At 35.3% G+C, this 15,993-nt stretch overlaps 1 protein-coding gene across 12 annotated transcripts in view; it reads left to right on the top strand.

Annotated features, from left to right (window-relative positions):
* The window catches only part of cac (cacophony), a 32,272-nt gene extending 21,369 nt beyond the window's left edge, over positions 1 to 10,903 (top strand). For 8 of the 12 annotated variants that reach the window (XM_011301928.1, XM_011301934.1, XM_011301935.1 and 5 more), the window contains 6 exons: positions 4,467 to 4,654; positions 4,797 to 4,806; positions 6,386 to 6,513; positions 6,932 to 7,113; positions 7,397 to 7,429; positions 8,938 to 10,903. In XM_011301928.1, the coding sequence (XP_011300230.1) occupies positions 4,467 to 4,654; positions 4,797 to 4,806; positions 6,386 to 6,513; positions 6,932 to 7,113; positions 7,397 to 7,429; positions 8,938 to 9,515 (1,119 nt within the window). In that variant the 3' untranslated portion in view covers positions 9,516 to 10,903. Of the gene's footprint in view, positions 1 to 4,466; positions 4,655 to 4,796; positions 4,807 to 6,385; positions 6,514 to 6,931; positions 7,114 to 7,396; positions 7,430 to 8,919 lie in introns of all 12 variants that reach the window. The other 4 variants (XM_011301929.1, XM_011301933.1, XM_011301927.1 and 1 more) reach the window with 4 other exon arrangements.
* The last annotated feature ends 5,090 nt before the right edge of the window (positions 10,904 to 15,993 follow it).

Below are 15,993 nucleotides of genomic sequence, written 5' to 3'. Positions count from 1 at the left end.
AATTCGAAATTTTTGAAAAAGTATCAGGAGAACATGAGAATCGAAGAGGTATTCGCTGAAATTTAAAAATTCGAAATTTTTGAAAAAGTATCAGGGGAACATGAGAATCGAAGAGGTATTCGCTGAACTTTAAAAATTCGAAATTTTTGAAAAAGTATCAGGAGAACATGAGAATCGAAGAGGTATTCGCTGAACTTTAAAAATTTGAAATTTTTGAAAAATGACGAAACATGATGAAACATGACGAAGATTGATCGAATGAATGTTGTCTTTCGCTTTTTCATCGTAGGAATTGAACGCTGATGCGAGGATAATCATTGAAATTAGCGATGTGAGTGATCCCGTAGTGTTTTAGTCACCCACTCCGTTAATTAATTCTCAACAAATCAAGAGCAAAATACGTTCAGTTGGCTAGATGCCGAATTACTATTGAGAGTTAATTAATATCCTGAATCTCCATCCACAATGTTTCTCACTGATGTGCCAAATATATACAGAGAAAAAAATACAGGAAAAAATATGTGACTAGTCACGTAATCGTGGGCCAAAGAATGATGCAGTCATTTTTATCTACAATAATGATAAAAATAAGGGACGGCCAGTAAATTTTATTATTTTCACCGGAAACTTTACGGTACTTTTACGGTACTTTACGGTAATTTTCATACCGTGTAGGAATTTTTTCGATTTCTACGGAATTTTCACGTACACCTTTTCCAGTATTTTTTTCTCCGCGTATCGTAGCGCTGAAAATCATTCAATAGTCAGATGAACCAGGGAGATTCGCATATCATCGATTTTTCATTTAGTGTCATTCTCTCTGTTTCTTGAATGAGAGGTACAGCTGTTAATTAATAAGTGAAAAATCAGTGGTTACGTTATGGAAATCATTAGTGAATCAGTCAATATTAATCCATCGAGACCAATCGACTATTCTCTACAATTATTTCAGTGTGATGTTGACAGTGTACAATAGAAAATATCGCTCTGTCATTGAAAAAAAAACGTGAAATATTTATTATAAATAACAGAATCAATTGAAAAATTTCATTTGGGTGGAACAAATATTCATTGAACAAAAAAATAATACTATCAATCTATATTCTGATGTGATAATATTATTGAATTTCAATTTCAATTCCATCACGTTTTTTTCCGAATCATCAAGACATTCAGTAGAATAGGAAGAATTTCGTCAGACATCGAGTTAAATAGTTAGGAAAATGTGGGTTGTGAATGATTAATATAAATAATAGATAATAATGTGTGTTGAGTGTTGCCCGTTATTTTTTATTCCTCCACAAGAAGAAAGTTCGAGACATTAATATGTATCAGAGTACAAAAGGATATTACGTATAAAATTTTTGTCTAGCTAGACTAGGAGATTTTAGGCCATAGTTGAAGTGTCTATAAGTAAGGAGGATTGGAAATCATGTGGAAAATTACGTGAAACAAGCCCAATACGAGCAAGAGAAATGATTGCCCTTCCTCATACTCTCTCAGTCATCTTTATTTTTATACTTCTTTTTTTTTCTTCTCTATTTCTTTCAGACTAACGATAACGATAGTGCCGGGCAAAGTCCAACAGCCCAGGCGGTAGTACTTTTACCAGTTTTTCTCACACACACTATCATATTTTTCACTCCAATTTCTCATGTTTTCTAGAGTCATTATTTGTCAAAAACAGTCATAATTTGAATAATTTTGGGTTTAGCACATTCCAGACTTGCACTTCTCCTTTATATTGATTTATATCTTGTATAAAAAAACCTAGGAGTCATTCTTATTGTACAGTTTAAGATTTTTATTTCAATTCTAGTCTTTAATTTCTTTATCATTGTCATCACAACTACGACCACTCAAACTACACAATCACCCACAGATCCCTCTAGAAAACACTCAGAATAGATTAATACCTCAATAGAATAGATGAATTATTTTAGAAAATCCGTCAATGGAGATGGTATTGAGTTTTACCCCTCAAAACTCAATGTATTCTTTTTTGATAGAAGGTACTTCCAATAGTGTTCTCCACTCAAAAGATATCCAGCTGAATATTTAACAATTTTATACATTAATCCGTTGAAAAATTAATAAATTATTGTAACATTTGGTACAAGCAGGAGTGATGAATTCTAAAACCCTGAAAATAATGTATAAAATTGTAAAATTCATATACAACCATCTGGTATCGTAACGTGGGTACTAAAGTGCGGCAAAAGTGTCAACGCTTTTCGCAACAAGTACGCTCGTTCTTCCTTTGCGATTCAACGTTTCAAAGAAAATAATGCGGTGTAAGTAAAGACCAAAAGAAAGATCCTAATGCAATGATTAAAAAAAAATAACCCAGGCACCTAGCCAGAGCCTCAGTAGATGGAATACAAACAATTCGACGCAGCAAAAGCTAGTTCGCCTTTTGCCTCAACCTCTCCCCTTCCCTAGATAAAATTATTCATATTTATAACAAAAAAAGAGATTAAAACCTCCTAGTTGAACCAATTTATTATTAGAATGATTCTAGATCGAATTAGACACTATTTGTCCTTTTGCTCTTGTCCGATCGCTCATTTGTGCTGACTACAGACAATTACGTGGAATTGACTTGGGCATTTTATCACCTTTTCCGAGTAGTTTAGAAAATCTGTCTTAACCGAGAATAGATTTTGGTTTCTGTCGAGTAATGAGTAGATCTCGCTTGATCTTTCCTTGTGCATCAACAACACTGACACACTTAACAATTTTTACGAATTACTCCCTGGCAATATTCCCTTTTTTTGATTACACGAGTTAATTATATTGGGTTAAGGATGTCTCGAAATTATTATCACTGACCTCTCACTCACTTAATTCACTGATTTAAGAGAATATCTATCAATCAGGAAATCATTACTCTGCCAATACGATTAATCACATTGACCACTTGTAATACTTAGGCATGTTTTGAATGATATTTTTGGTAATTTTTTTTATCAAGTTTATGTGTGTGTACAAGGTAGGGAGTTTAGAACGCCGGCTGTGTTTGTGACTATTTGGTATCGGCTTGATACATTGTTTTGTCAATTGATGATACACTGGTATTTAAATCCAACTCAATCTCATTTTTTCAAATTTCGGATAATTTACACTTTATATGGAGAAACTTTAGTAGTGAAATTTGCCTGGGGGCTTTGTCTGCGTTTAGTGGTTTTTAGAAATGCAATTACAATCGCAATTTTTGGGAAAAGGTCCGAATACTTCAGTGGAAGATTTACTCAAAAAATTATAAGAATTGCAATCCCACATAAATTTTTTTATATCAATTGAAATTACGTTTTGTTCCTGCGATATTAAAGTAAAAAGTAGAATAAAGGGGAAACCCTATTAATATTATTTATTTTCTAATTGCTAAGCGCCCTGGTAAATTCTACTACAAATTTTTCTATCTGTCCTTTGAATTCCCAAATTGATTTAGTGTATGAATATCATTGTTAAATATTTCAAGCATTTTCCCCAAATTTCAGAGTAAACGATTCTACCAGTGTAATGTTTTTGCGTGCGCAACTGGACTTGACTAATTAACTTCAATTGCATTGATCATCATCTCAAGATGATAATCGATGACAAAATTTAAATCTGCATGCTTAAAATTAACTGCATTAATTCAATCTGTCAATGATTATATTACTCCTACATATTCTATTCAATTCACGTCCCGTTATATTACGTATCACATAAAAACGTCCACAGATTTATGTCACGCAATTAAACAGTTTAAGCTAGCTGTTTAAATAAACATACAGGCTTTATAAAAAATTTCGAGAATGCCGAAATGTTCGCGGAGACGTTGATATTATGTATGATGTGCACGAAAATTTAACCACAAAATTCTAACGTCTCTGCGAGCTCACTTGGCAATTGAAATTCACGAAACGATCTCTTGACACTTCAATTCGACATTAATTCATGCTTTCTATTTAAAATCTCTCAATATTCAAATAATAACACATTGCACAAATACCACGACACTCTACTTGTGGCATGGTTTCAATGCAAAATAATCAATGAAAATAATTAATCAACAATTTACTTCTTTATCACACAATAAATTACCTGTGTAATGTCTCTTTCTCGATCTCGCTCCAGTTTTCTCACATATTTCTTGTCTATATTTAATCACGATATCATATTAATGCACCGTGTTGCACAAAAAATCAGAGCAAGTGATGGAAGAATAATAAATACGATTCCACGATTTGGAATTTTGGATGGAGTGGACGCGGATAAAAAAAGGAATGTGAAGAAATTGATCGAGGAGAGAAAGAGACTGCGGCTTGATGCACACAGATGTCCATGTGGACACGGTAAAAGCCTGTATGTCGTGGACCATTGGAGTCAGGCGTGTGAATATCTAATTGAATAGCAAATTGAAAAATAAGAATTATGACACAATGTGCCGAGTCTGACACGGGTTTGACACGTTCGAACAGCGCTCTTCTTTCTTCACCTGCCTGATGGACATGGCTGGGGTTAATCACGCTGGCAATCATCATGGAAGCCGATTAAACAGTCTTGAGCCACCGGTCGATGGAAAAACAGACCTCGAGGAGCCCAAAGAGGAGGAGGGAGCCCTTGGGGTTCTTGCTGCTGCCGAGAAAAGACGTCAGCGTAGCATCAGGTCTGTCATTCATGATTTTTCTCATTTCATTTGCAACTTATTTGTCATAAAAAATAGAGAGAAAAATGTGACTCAGTGAATTGATAATTTTATACCAATTGCTACAGTATTCTAATGGAGTAACAAAAAATTATGATTGCAGAAACAAAAAGGTGAACTGGAAGATGTCCCACCAGTACGATAAACTAGGGAGCAGCGGAGAGAGTAGCCAGGGAGGGGGTGGGTCTGGGGTTGTAGTTAACGGCGATGAACGTGGCCCCGAGTTAGAGCCATTGCTGGCAGAGTCCTCCCAGGACCACTACCATCATCACCAATACTACGATACCGACAATGATCAATACTACCATCACCACCATCATCATCACCGACCACCCTCGTACTATCAACACCAGAACACCTACGCACCTCGCTCCTCAATCCGTTACCTCAAGGTGTCGGCTCGGTCCAAAAAAAAATCAAATCAATTTAGTCAAACCAGAGATATTTCCATTATCATTATTTCCATTTATTTCCTTTATTTTTCATTATTTTCATTCATTTCTACCAAAAAAAAGAAAAAACCACCTGCCCTTTAGTTCTTATTCTTATCTTATTCCAATGGCTATTGTTTATCAATAATTAATTGTTACCAATTATCACTCGATCGTCGAGTTTCGTAAGAAGGAGAAAGACTCAATTGATCATTTATCAAACTATTTTTGTGGATTAATTTTCCTTTGGTGGTACCTTGAATTTTTGTTGCTAGATTTTTCGATCATAGACGTCCTAACTGAAGTATATTTTCTAGATGAGATATCTCTATAGATAAATCAGCTCAGAGAACTGCAGAAATGGTCAGTTTAATTGTGGGTAGAAATTTTAGATAACAGTCTAGTCATTGAACACAGTTACAATAGAAAACACATGGCCCTGAAAACTAGTATCTTCGCCACAAGGTAATCATCCCCAGATGGAGAGCAATTACCTTGTGGTGAAGATTTGAGTTTAGCTAGCGTTTTTAGAAAAACGAGGAGACCCATAGAGTCAAATTATTCGGTAATATGTTAGAAAACGATGACCCTTCCCTAGCTGCTTTCATTGCCAAATAAAGATTAGAGAAAAAAATCTGGATTAGTCCAGATTTTTAAAATGTGTTCTTTCATATTTTTTATGTATAAGTTTCTGCCTAATGGTAAGTAATGTATCTAAATGTTTCACGAGGAGATAGAACACAGGAGTTGAGCAGGCAATTAACTATTTTTTTACATTCCCTTTTATCATCGCAATCCAGATGTTCAAGTGCATGTGCATGTTTAATCATTCTCTATGCACGAACATTTTTAATCATTCTAACAAGTATTCAGAACCTTTTCCCTTAGTTTCTCCACTCTATTTTTTTTGTTATTGAGCTCTCTACTTCGACGCTGAGGTATTTCGTGAGTCTTCAGCGTATTTCGATCTCCAGAAGATGCAGAATTTAAACAGCTGTTCGTTAAGGGAGTTTTTTGAGTAAACGTAAAGATCGAGTAGAGAAATGCTCTTCTGTAGGTGCGAGGTACGCAGTCACGACGAGGCAAAAGGCGTTTTATCATAAATTGAAGAGTTAATCATGAGATTTTTATTGAAATGAAAAATGTCGACAAAGGAATCAACGATACCCCAGGTTTTCGAGTCATCCCGAGAGACAAAATACCTAGAGGATGTGGAAAAGTGTTATAATCATCTCATATGAATTTCTTCCTATATTTAAAGGACCTTCAGGATATCATAGTTAGTGATTCGAGGGCAGGCAGTTTGGAAAGCCTCACGCAAGGGGATAGGCTGCATCCGCAACATGTGCAGCATCCGCCAAGACATCATTCACGTTCACCAAGTTTAAGGTATTTTCATTCTTCAAGACATTTATCTTCAAATTTATGTTATTTTAAGGATAACAAATCTAAAAAAACTGCAAGTTTCTTTAAAAATATGTAATATCATTCTGATTTTTTTGGAGAAGAAATTTGGAAATTGCCATCATAAGAACTATAATAATTTCCCTAACTTTCGACAATTTTCCTATTATAATTCAATTGAAATTCAGTTTCCATATATTTTCCTTCGGGAACAACTTTTCAATCATAAAATTCCGTAAAACTCGGAGAATTCAGTATAAAATTCTGAACAGTACATGAAGATGCTCACGACTGTATGAAGTTGAGACTAGCGAAACAATCGACAATATAATTGAGCTTTTTAAGAGTCTGAGATGCAAAAAATTGTGAACACGTATTCAAAATGATTATAATGAATTTACAGAAGACACTCGCCCATTCACAGATCGCCATCTCCATCGCGACGAGCGCGATTCGATCATCATCACCATCAACCGTACCACGAAGGACCTGGTTTCAGCGATGCAGTCAGCAACGTCGTGGAAATTCAAAGGCATACACATACACCCCATCATTCACAGTACAATCATCGTCACCGAATAAGAGGTAAAATCCAAATAGCAAGACCCAAAATAAATCGATAGTTATCGTGTGTAAAGTGATAAACTCGTGAGCTGAGAATCACAATTCGATAAACCCAACATACTCTGTACAAAAAGCGGAGAAAAAGTGATTCAATGCTAAAAAAAAAGCCAAACCGATGAACAATTCATTGATATGAATGTGTTTGCTATAAATGGTTTCTTCGCAAGAAGCAATTGATGCTCTGTGTGTTTACTCGATGTAATACGTTTTTTCTTCATTCTTTTGGGTTATGCGCTCTACACAGACTATTACGACCACTGCGACTATTACGACGATGGTAATTCCTTTTATTTCATGAAAGAAAGAAAATCAAAGATTCATTACTATCCTCTTTGAACTACTTTTCAATTTATTTCTATTTGTTGTTTAGCTTTTGCTGGATTATTATATTTACCTCAGACAGCACAACACTTGTACCACAAACGGGGCATTTTTTTTCCTATCAAATCTCAGAGACATACAACATAACACTCTAGTTTAGCAATAAACACTGCTCTTAATAATATAATTATGGGAATACACGTGGATACACTGATTGTCGCACAGACCGAGGGAGTTCATTGGTGAAATCACTGTCACCTTGGATTGTAATCACATAAAATTCGTTCTGAAATTATGTGAAGTCATGAGAAAATGAAATAACTCAAAATCATTCAAAATCAGTGAAGCTACTTGTCATATTTCGTTCTCTGCGAAAGTTTTTTCAGCAGAAAAAGGAAACAAACAAGATTTTGGAACCAAATCGATATTTTCCGAGAATCCATCATGTCGCTGTTCAGCGTATACAGTTCTGTGTGATCAAATTACGAAAAAAATTGAAATCAAGTGAAATCAGCAATCATTGTGTCGCGATATTCGACAATGAATAACCCCTCGGCACAGACAGATGCATGAGCTTTTTTAATCGATGTCAAATGATACACCAACACTTGTATTCCACCCTAAGTTTTGCCTAGAATGCTGTACATAAGTAGTGAATATGTTTAATGAAGAATTAGAACCAACAGATTTAACTATATGTCACACATTAACTCCTCCAAAGGAAGATGTAAAAGATTATTTATCCATTACATTGAGACAAATTTTTTTTTGCCAAATATCCAATTATTCGTAAGGAATATTTCCAAATTTGTTTTGCTAAAGAACCAAAGTAGTATATTATGCAACACGTGCGTAATATATTTTTTGACTCGTGGGGGGTTTGTAACACGAGCCGAAGGCGAGTTTTACAATCCCACGAGTCGAAAAATATATTACGCACGCGTTTCATACAAAATTTTATGTCATCGCGCCCGGAATGCGCGATTTAACCGAGCGAAGCGAGGTTAGAATCGCGCGATTACGGGCACCGATGGCATAAAGAATGTTTCCCTTTATTTTTACCTTGAATTTTTAATGTTCTTTTAACTGAAGAGTTTTCTTCACCCAATCTTTCGTTCATTTAATTAATTCTATGATATCAAAATTTTCGTTGAACCTTTGTTGTTGGTCTTATAAGCCCCGTAGACGAGGTTCATAGAAAGCTCTGACTATATCCATTAGATTAAAAAATTTATCCCAAGAGCTGGGCTAGAAAGGAACTTAACTTAATATTGGCAACAGAATAATATCCTCAATGTAAAACGAGCAAATCTCTTCATCTTCCCAATATCCAAGTGGATCTCCCCTCGGATATTGCAATAAAGAGCACCCCGCTTGACCCTGGCATGTCCACACACCTAGAAGAAAAACAAAAAAACCACACTCTAACTCTCATCTCTCTTAAAGCCCCAAAAAAATCCCCAGGTCCCTGGAGTGCCTCAACGAGTCCAGCGCGCTCACCAAGTCCAGTCCACCGTATGGACCACCGTGGCCATCACTACGGTACAACATCACTGGAGCAGAGATCACGAAGTCCAAGTCCAATAGGTGGACGTCAATCGAGCCACCACCGTCATCCCCATCACCACCACCATCCCCACCAGCACAGTTACCCAGTGCTGGTGACAAGACGTGGCCAGGGTAGAAGATTACCACCAACGCCAAACAAACCATCCACACTCCAGTTAAAACCAGCGAACATTAATTTTCCAAAGTTGAATGCTTCACCGACCCACGGTCCCCACATGGCCCAGCACGTTACACCAGGTGGAATTCTAGCTCCAACTCATGTTCCAACAGCATCCGGTGTACATGTGCCAAGTATGTCAGCAATGTCGAGTCACTGTCCCCTGAGCTTCGAGCAAGCCGTTGCAATGGGACGCGGTGGACGTTTACTACCAAGCCCAGTCCCCAATGGCTACAAACCGCAACCAAGTGCACCCCAAAAACAAAGAACACCAAGATCCAGGCACTCAGACAGCGACGAGGATGACTGGTGCTAGCCAATGTGGGACCCTGGACGGTGGTCCAGTGATGTGGACGCTAATTCTAGGGGCCTCAAGGTCTGTGCGTGACACCACAGGGACCGGTTTATTTATTTATCCATCTCATCACATTGTCATTTTATCATTCAAGTGGACAAACAAAAATATTATAATAACCATATCCTTACGCACGCTTGTCTCATTGGCGTTGAAAGCCGACCAGAAGGGCTCATCAAATACATTTTCTTTCCTCTTCTTCTCTCTCTATTTAACGGGTTTCTACGTTTTATTGTATCACTCAGTTTTAATAATGCCATTTCGCATGAGTCGGGATATTTATCCTTACGTGGACATTCCCAATTCTGTATATACGTGATATAATATGTATATATGCGTATACGTATTTGTGAAGGTAGAGCCAATTTGATGAATTAAGGTGTTTATGAATTTTCAAAGGGGGAAGGGGGAGGGCAACTCGAGGCGTATCGAGTTCTAAGGGATTTTTTGTGATTTAGGTCCAACCGTTTTGCCCCTCCGCCCTCCCCCATCCCTCCCCACCATCCCCCACCCCCACCATTTACGTCACTCCATTACACCCATTACACTTTGCCCGTTTCGTGAAATAAATACGGGGTACTTTTTTATACAATAAATTCACACATCGAGAGATCCCAGTGGCTTCAACGGATTGGACCGTGATATTTTAATTAATCGTTCTGTTTTAGATAATTATTTGATTTATGGAAAGGGGTATCTGCGATGCGCCTCGAGTTGCCGGATTTCCTCGTTAATACGGAATAGTGTGAGCCGGATTCTCACGCGAAGAGTTTAAATAATAATAAAAATTGAAATAAAAAAAAAAACCGATAATCGTGTCAGTGACGCGTCTCCGATTATCGTACTGGATAAATATAAATTAAGGTATTAATGATAATGGATATGTGGTAAGGGATGAACAAATCGAATGAACATAAAGTGCTTATGATAAATAAAACAAAGACTCTATTAAAAAATTTTTTCTCCGCGTAATTTAATAGGTTAAATGATACACTGCCGGCTCACCGGGGCCTGTTTTACCGCTCAATTGGTGAATTTTCATTGATAAATGGGGATCGGAAGACGGCCTCGGTGAACGGAAAAACAATTTCAAGTAAAACATTTAAAAAATGATGGATAATACTGAACGTCGAGGGATTGAGGGCGACGGACATTGTATTTATGCGATTCGCATCGTTTAGATATCACTCTCGTGTTTTCACTACACTTTCATGAAGAAAATTGAGGAAAATAAATAAAAAAAATTAATTAACATGATGTCCTTTTTAGAATCCTTAGTGAGCGATGGAGTGTATCGGGTTGTGAATATCATTTTTTTTATAATATAAATAATTTATGTGTGTTAAAATCCTCGGAAATTTATTATATACTTATTTATTATTTTTGGTCATTTTCATCTTTATCAGTTAATATTTTTTATGCAATATTTAAGACGAATAATGTTTTATGCAAATGTTCCATTTGTTTTTATTTTCGGTGACCATCACTGTTTCACATTTTATTTCAAATAAATTGTTAATGGAGTTGAAAATTGGCCAGACGGCAAAAATTAAGACGATTCATTATTTCATCCCATGTATGGCTATCGGACGATTCATCGCAATTCGTAATTCGTAATTTTGTCGCGTAAAGCAATAAATTCTATCAAATAGATAATTGTTATTTGCGCCACATTTGCATACGACGAGAAATAAAATTTCTTCACAACCCAAATTGAGTGCCTGGATGACTGGGTTTTTTGGATAATGCGAAATACTGCGACCGAGGCCAATCGACGTTTGTGGAAGTTATTCCATTTCCATTGATTTTCGCTCATTTTTTAATTACTCCAGAGGTACAAATGAATTTAATAGAAACATAATTTTTACCATTTTTCTTTATCATTTCTATTTTGTTTTTTCGTGCCAAGGAAATATAAATTGATGGGAAGAACGTGATTCTCATGGAACTAATCAGGGGAATATTGATGACTAACACGAGAGTAAGAATCGTTCAATCGAAATTCAATTCAATGAAAAATCCCACGGGCAGATAATTTGATTGAGGAATACGATGAACATAAATCTGACCAATCGTCAGGCTATTCTATCATCCTGTCCATTAATTATCGGGTATAATGGCTGCGTTTCGGGAATTAGAGATGAACTATCAAACGTCCGTGTATCCGACGAAATTCGATATTAAATCATGAAAAGCTTAAATCCGCGCAAATTCGCCGAAAAATTAACCGGAAAACGTTTGAACATGGTTGAAATTCTGAAGGTATTAATTCTGCCAATGTTAATGCCACTCAATCGTGCCAATCATTAATCTAAAATCCACTAACTCAACTCGATTGGTGGAGAATCGGAAACTTGACTGATTTTTCGCCCAAAGCAGACAAAACTAATTTCAATTGTCGCTCTCCACATTTCGTATGCTTTTCTTTGGAAGATGAAAAATAACAACTCATCATTACTATATTTTTTACTTTGAAAAATCTCGCAAGTTTCCTACTCTAACGAATAAAAAAAGAATTCCCCGAATTTATCTAAACCAAAAAAAAAAAAAAACAAACGCTCATTATCGCAATAATTCGCACTCCCAATTTAACAGAATAATGAAAGGGAGAAAGCACTCGTGACATTAAACTATTCCTTTCCCAGGGCTAGAATTCAACCAGCCAATTAAACCGAAATTAATACCTTAACTTAATTACTAATACTAGTTATGAATAATCAATTCCTCTACGAGCATCGCAACCATTGAGACGTAATGAAAATTTAATGATCAACGAGTTGAGACAGAATATGAGCGTAAAGATGAGCTTTCGCTCTTTCGCGTTAATCCAGGAATAACGAGACATTTTAAATACTGCCATTCGTACGAGAACTGTTTATTCGGTTATAAACTGCGGATTAATGTTCCACGTACTCTAAAGATGAAAAAATATGAGAATACATTCTGCGTAGGTAGGTGCATCCCATTCGGCGATTATCGTTCTGCATTGAGATTAATGCTGTTTAGGCTTCAATGACCATTACGAGCGGATGTACGTGTGTCAAATAGGCTGGATTGTCAGGATATTTCGAGTTAGCATTAAGCAGGCACTTAATACGTTGCGATTCACCCCCTCGCTACTCAATCAACTATTTCATTCCAACGCACGGAGAAAAATATACAATAAAAATTATCGTTCTTTTCTGCAATTCCCGAGCGAACAGCGAGTAAGGAAAATTGTACGGAATTACTATGGAATTGTGTCACAGTAATAATCCGTAATTACGATACATTAATTTTCTTAGTCTCTTACGTAATCGGTAAGCGAACTCAGGTTCCATAATTTTTATTAAACATTTCTCTGCTTTTGCACTGTTGGAAATTCATTGGAATTTCATGAGAGAATCACGTGAATTATTTATACAATTGTGTTTCATCTAAAATTAAACATATTCGCGGAATTTCTTATCAGGCTTACGAATTTATTAAAAATTGGAATTTCATTGAATACGCAAAAAACGTACAAGAGAAAACATGAGTAATAAATTATTAAAATATTTATTATCGTTATCATTATTATTATTGAACATTATTAGGAAAACATTGATGAAAAAAGTTTTTATTTAAAATGTGATTTTTTCTGGGAAATTTCAAGAGGAATTCTTCGACCCAGTGCAGTGAATCCGTATTTTTTCTGAATATAGGCCCGAAATCGTGAACATTCACCAGAATCGCGTGAATCTTCCCTCAAGTGCTTTATAAACTCAATCGTACTTCACACCATGAAAAAGATAGATGAAAACCACGAGAAAATCATAGAGCAACTGTAATGTAACCGTCGAGTTTCACAGGGGAAAATCCGAAAGCTTAAAATATTACGTAAAAATATTTTTCTGTGATAAATATTAACCCACAAATCGTAGAGAGAACTGCGAGATAACTGTCGTGATTTCTGGAGAGTGAAGTATTATCGCGAAGGGCTCAATCCTGTGATCGCCCTTTCCCTCCCTCGATGTGTTTGTAATACTCGAATTTAATATTAATTATAACGCATAACTGTGGGAGGAATTGCAAAATGAGAGCTAATGACTCTAAAGAGAGCAAAAGAGATGGATATTGGAATGAAAATCCTATTTTCCATCATTGCATTACGATAATAAATCGAAATTGACGTTAAATCGTGAGCAGACCAACTTCTTGAATACGAAAAAATATTCCTAGACGTACTTAAACCGGATGTTAATTCCAACGAGGCTAAATTCATTATCGAGAGATTCATTAGAAGCCATCGTATGGGATAAAAAGAGAAAACAAAAGACTCTCGTAGATAATTGCGTAAATGTTTAATTTGAAAACGTGATAACGTGTGACTGAGGCTGGATGACAGGAGAAATTCGCCACCTCACGAAATTCCACTTGGAAATAAATCATTGGCCGATCAACTCCAACAAATGCAATTAGATAACTTGTGAAAATATTCAAATTAGCACTATCACACATACTATATTATTACCTAAAAAAAATCGTCGAGTCATGGCTTCAAAAACTCTAAATAATCCTAAAATTTTTACCAAAGATTCCTAGTTAAAATTTCCCAAAAAAAGCATCTGAGAAGCTCCGAAGAAGTGCCGTTGCTTTGTAAATTACTCAAACGAATTAAAATAAATGAAAACAAAGAGATATATAAAAATATTGTCCCTAATTCCATCGACTAGACAGTGCTCTTGACATTTCATTGAATCCAGAAAAAAAAAATATACAACAGATTACCATTAAACTAAGAAAAATCCAACAGTCATGTGTATACGACGATGAGTAAACTATATTTGAAATTAATAACCTAATTAGCAATAAATTAACAGCAATCCGATAAATCACAGCTCATCACTTTGCTACCGATCTAGATGATTGAATAAACCACGATAAAATGAATCGAATAATAATAAAAACCAATGGAATTCAAATGCGGTGAGAAATCTCACACGATAAACAAAGATTTCGACTCAAAGTATTCAACGCAAACTAGATAAAACAAATTTCAAACTTGTTCACGAATAAAAATTAAAAGATTTAAAAAAAAATACACTCATAATATTTCGATTCACCATCAACAGAAGAGAGTGAAAAGTAAACGGTGAAACCTATCGACTAGTGAGAGACGATTGAAATTTAATAAATCGATTAAAATATGAACAAACTAAAGAAAATCTAGCATTACGTATTTCATTACTTACAAATTTAATAACGATGAAATGAAAAAGATTATTTAACAGAAAAAAAAAACGTAATTACGTTAAGGGTTTTTCTACTTATCTATATATAAATATATATATATATATATAAATATTATAAATAATTGAAAAATGCAGATTAATAACACGTATAAATACACGTACATACACACATGGATATTATATAAATATAAATATGGTGTGAATGATCGTGAAGCTGAACTAACACTGACTATAAAAACAATTTAAAAATACCACTAATTTATTTAAAGTAAATTGATAAATAAAATACCCTGTTGATAATAATATCACACTATGTCACTAGACTTGATGAAAAAAAAAAGAGAAGAAATATAATGAGGAAACTCGGTAGAATTTCATACTTTTGCAAATAATCGACACTTCGATCTCTAAATAACGGATATTTAATGCGCGTTACGTTATTAATAATCGCATGTCTATTATTTATCATTCTTTTGTCGTTTTTAATAACTCTTGTGTCACCAATCCCTGTTTTTTCTCTTCCCCGTTTTTCATCCCTTAACTATTTTTCAGTGAGTTTGAATCTTGTGATGTTGTTTGTGCGCCTGGCAATCAAGGCTCGGTCGCTGAATATTGTTATTCAATTAAAATGTTCAGTGAGATGAAAAATGAAGAAACAATGTATTGGTTGTGGATATATTGGTTAATATCCGGTGGCAGATTGCGTCGAGAATAAGATGTATTTAATTAGGATGATTAAATTTTTAATAAATTAAAAGACAACCACTCGCTGCTTCAACAATCGTTCGGTAATTGGCGCGTAGGAAGAGAAATTAATGAATCTTTCGGCCTTGTCCATTTGAAAAAATGTCAAATCGCTCGATCGGAGTGATTGAGATGAATTTTAAGAGTTGTATCCTACGAATCATTAAATTGTAATAAAGTGTTGCCTTAATAACTAATGTTGATAGAAAAGAAGATTACAAATTCGCAAGGTGGCAAGGGAAAATTAACACATACCAATCAGCGGCATCTGCATTTATTGAGTAACCATTCTAGTCATTTTCAACTCATAAGAATCAAAACTCAGAGTGTAGTTTAATGCTGAAATGAGACGCAATATTGTGGCAGATGAAAAAAAAAACCGTAGGGTGACGTGTGTGAAAGATTAATGGCTAGTCTGTGTCATTGCGAGAATGTCGGATGATTGCATTTTGAGGTATATTAAAAATAAACGAAGATGACTT

Source organism: Fopius arisanus, unplaced genomic scaffold, assembly GCF_000806365.1.
Source record: "Fopius arisanus strain USDA-PBARC FA_bdor unplaced genomic scaffold, ASM80636v1 scaffold00025, whole genome shotgun sequence".
In the NCBI taxonomy this organism is placed as follows: domain Eukaryota; kingdom Metazoa; phylum Arthropoda; class Insecta; order Hymenoptera; family Braconidae; genus Fopius; species Fopius arisanus.
Note: the sequence above shows the minus strand (reverse complement) of the source record. Positions and strands in the feature narration are given on the sequence as shown.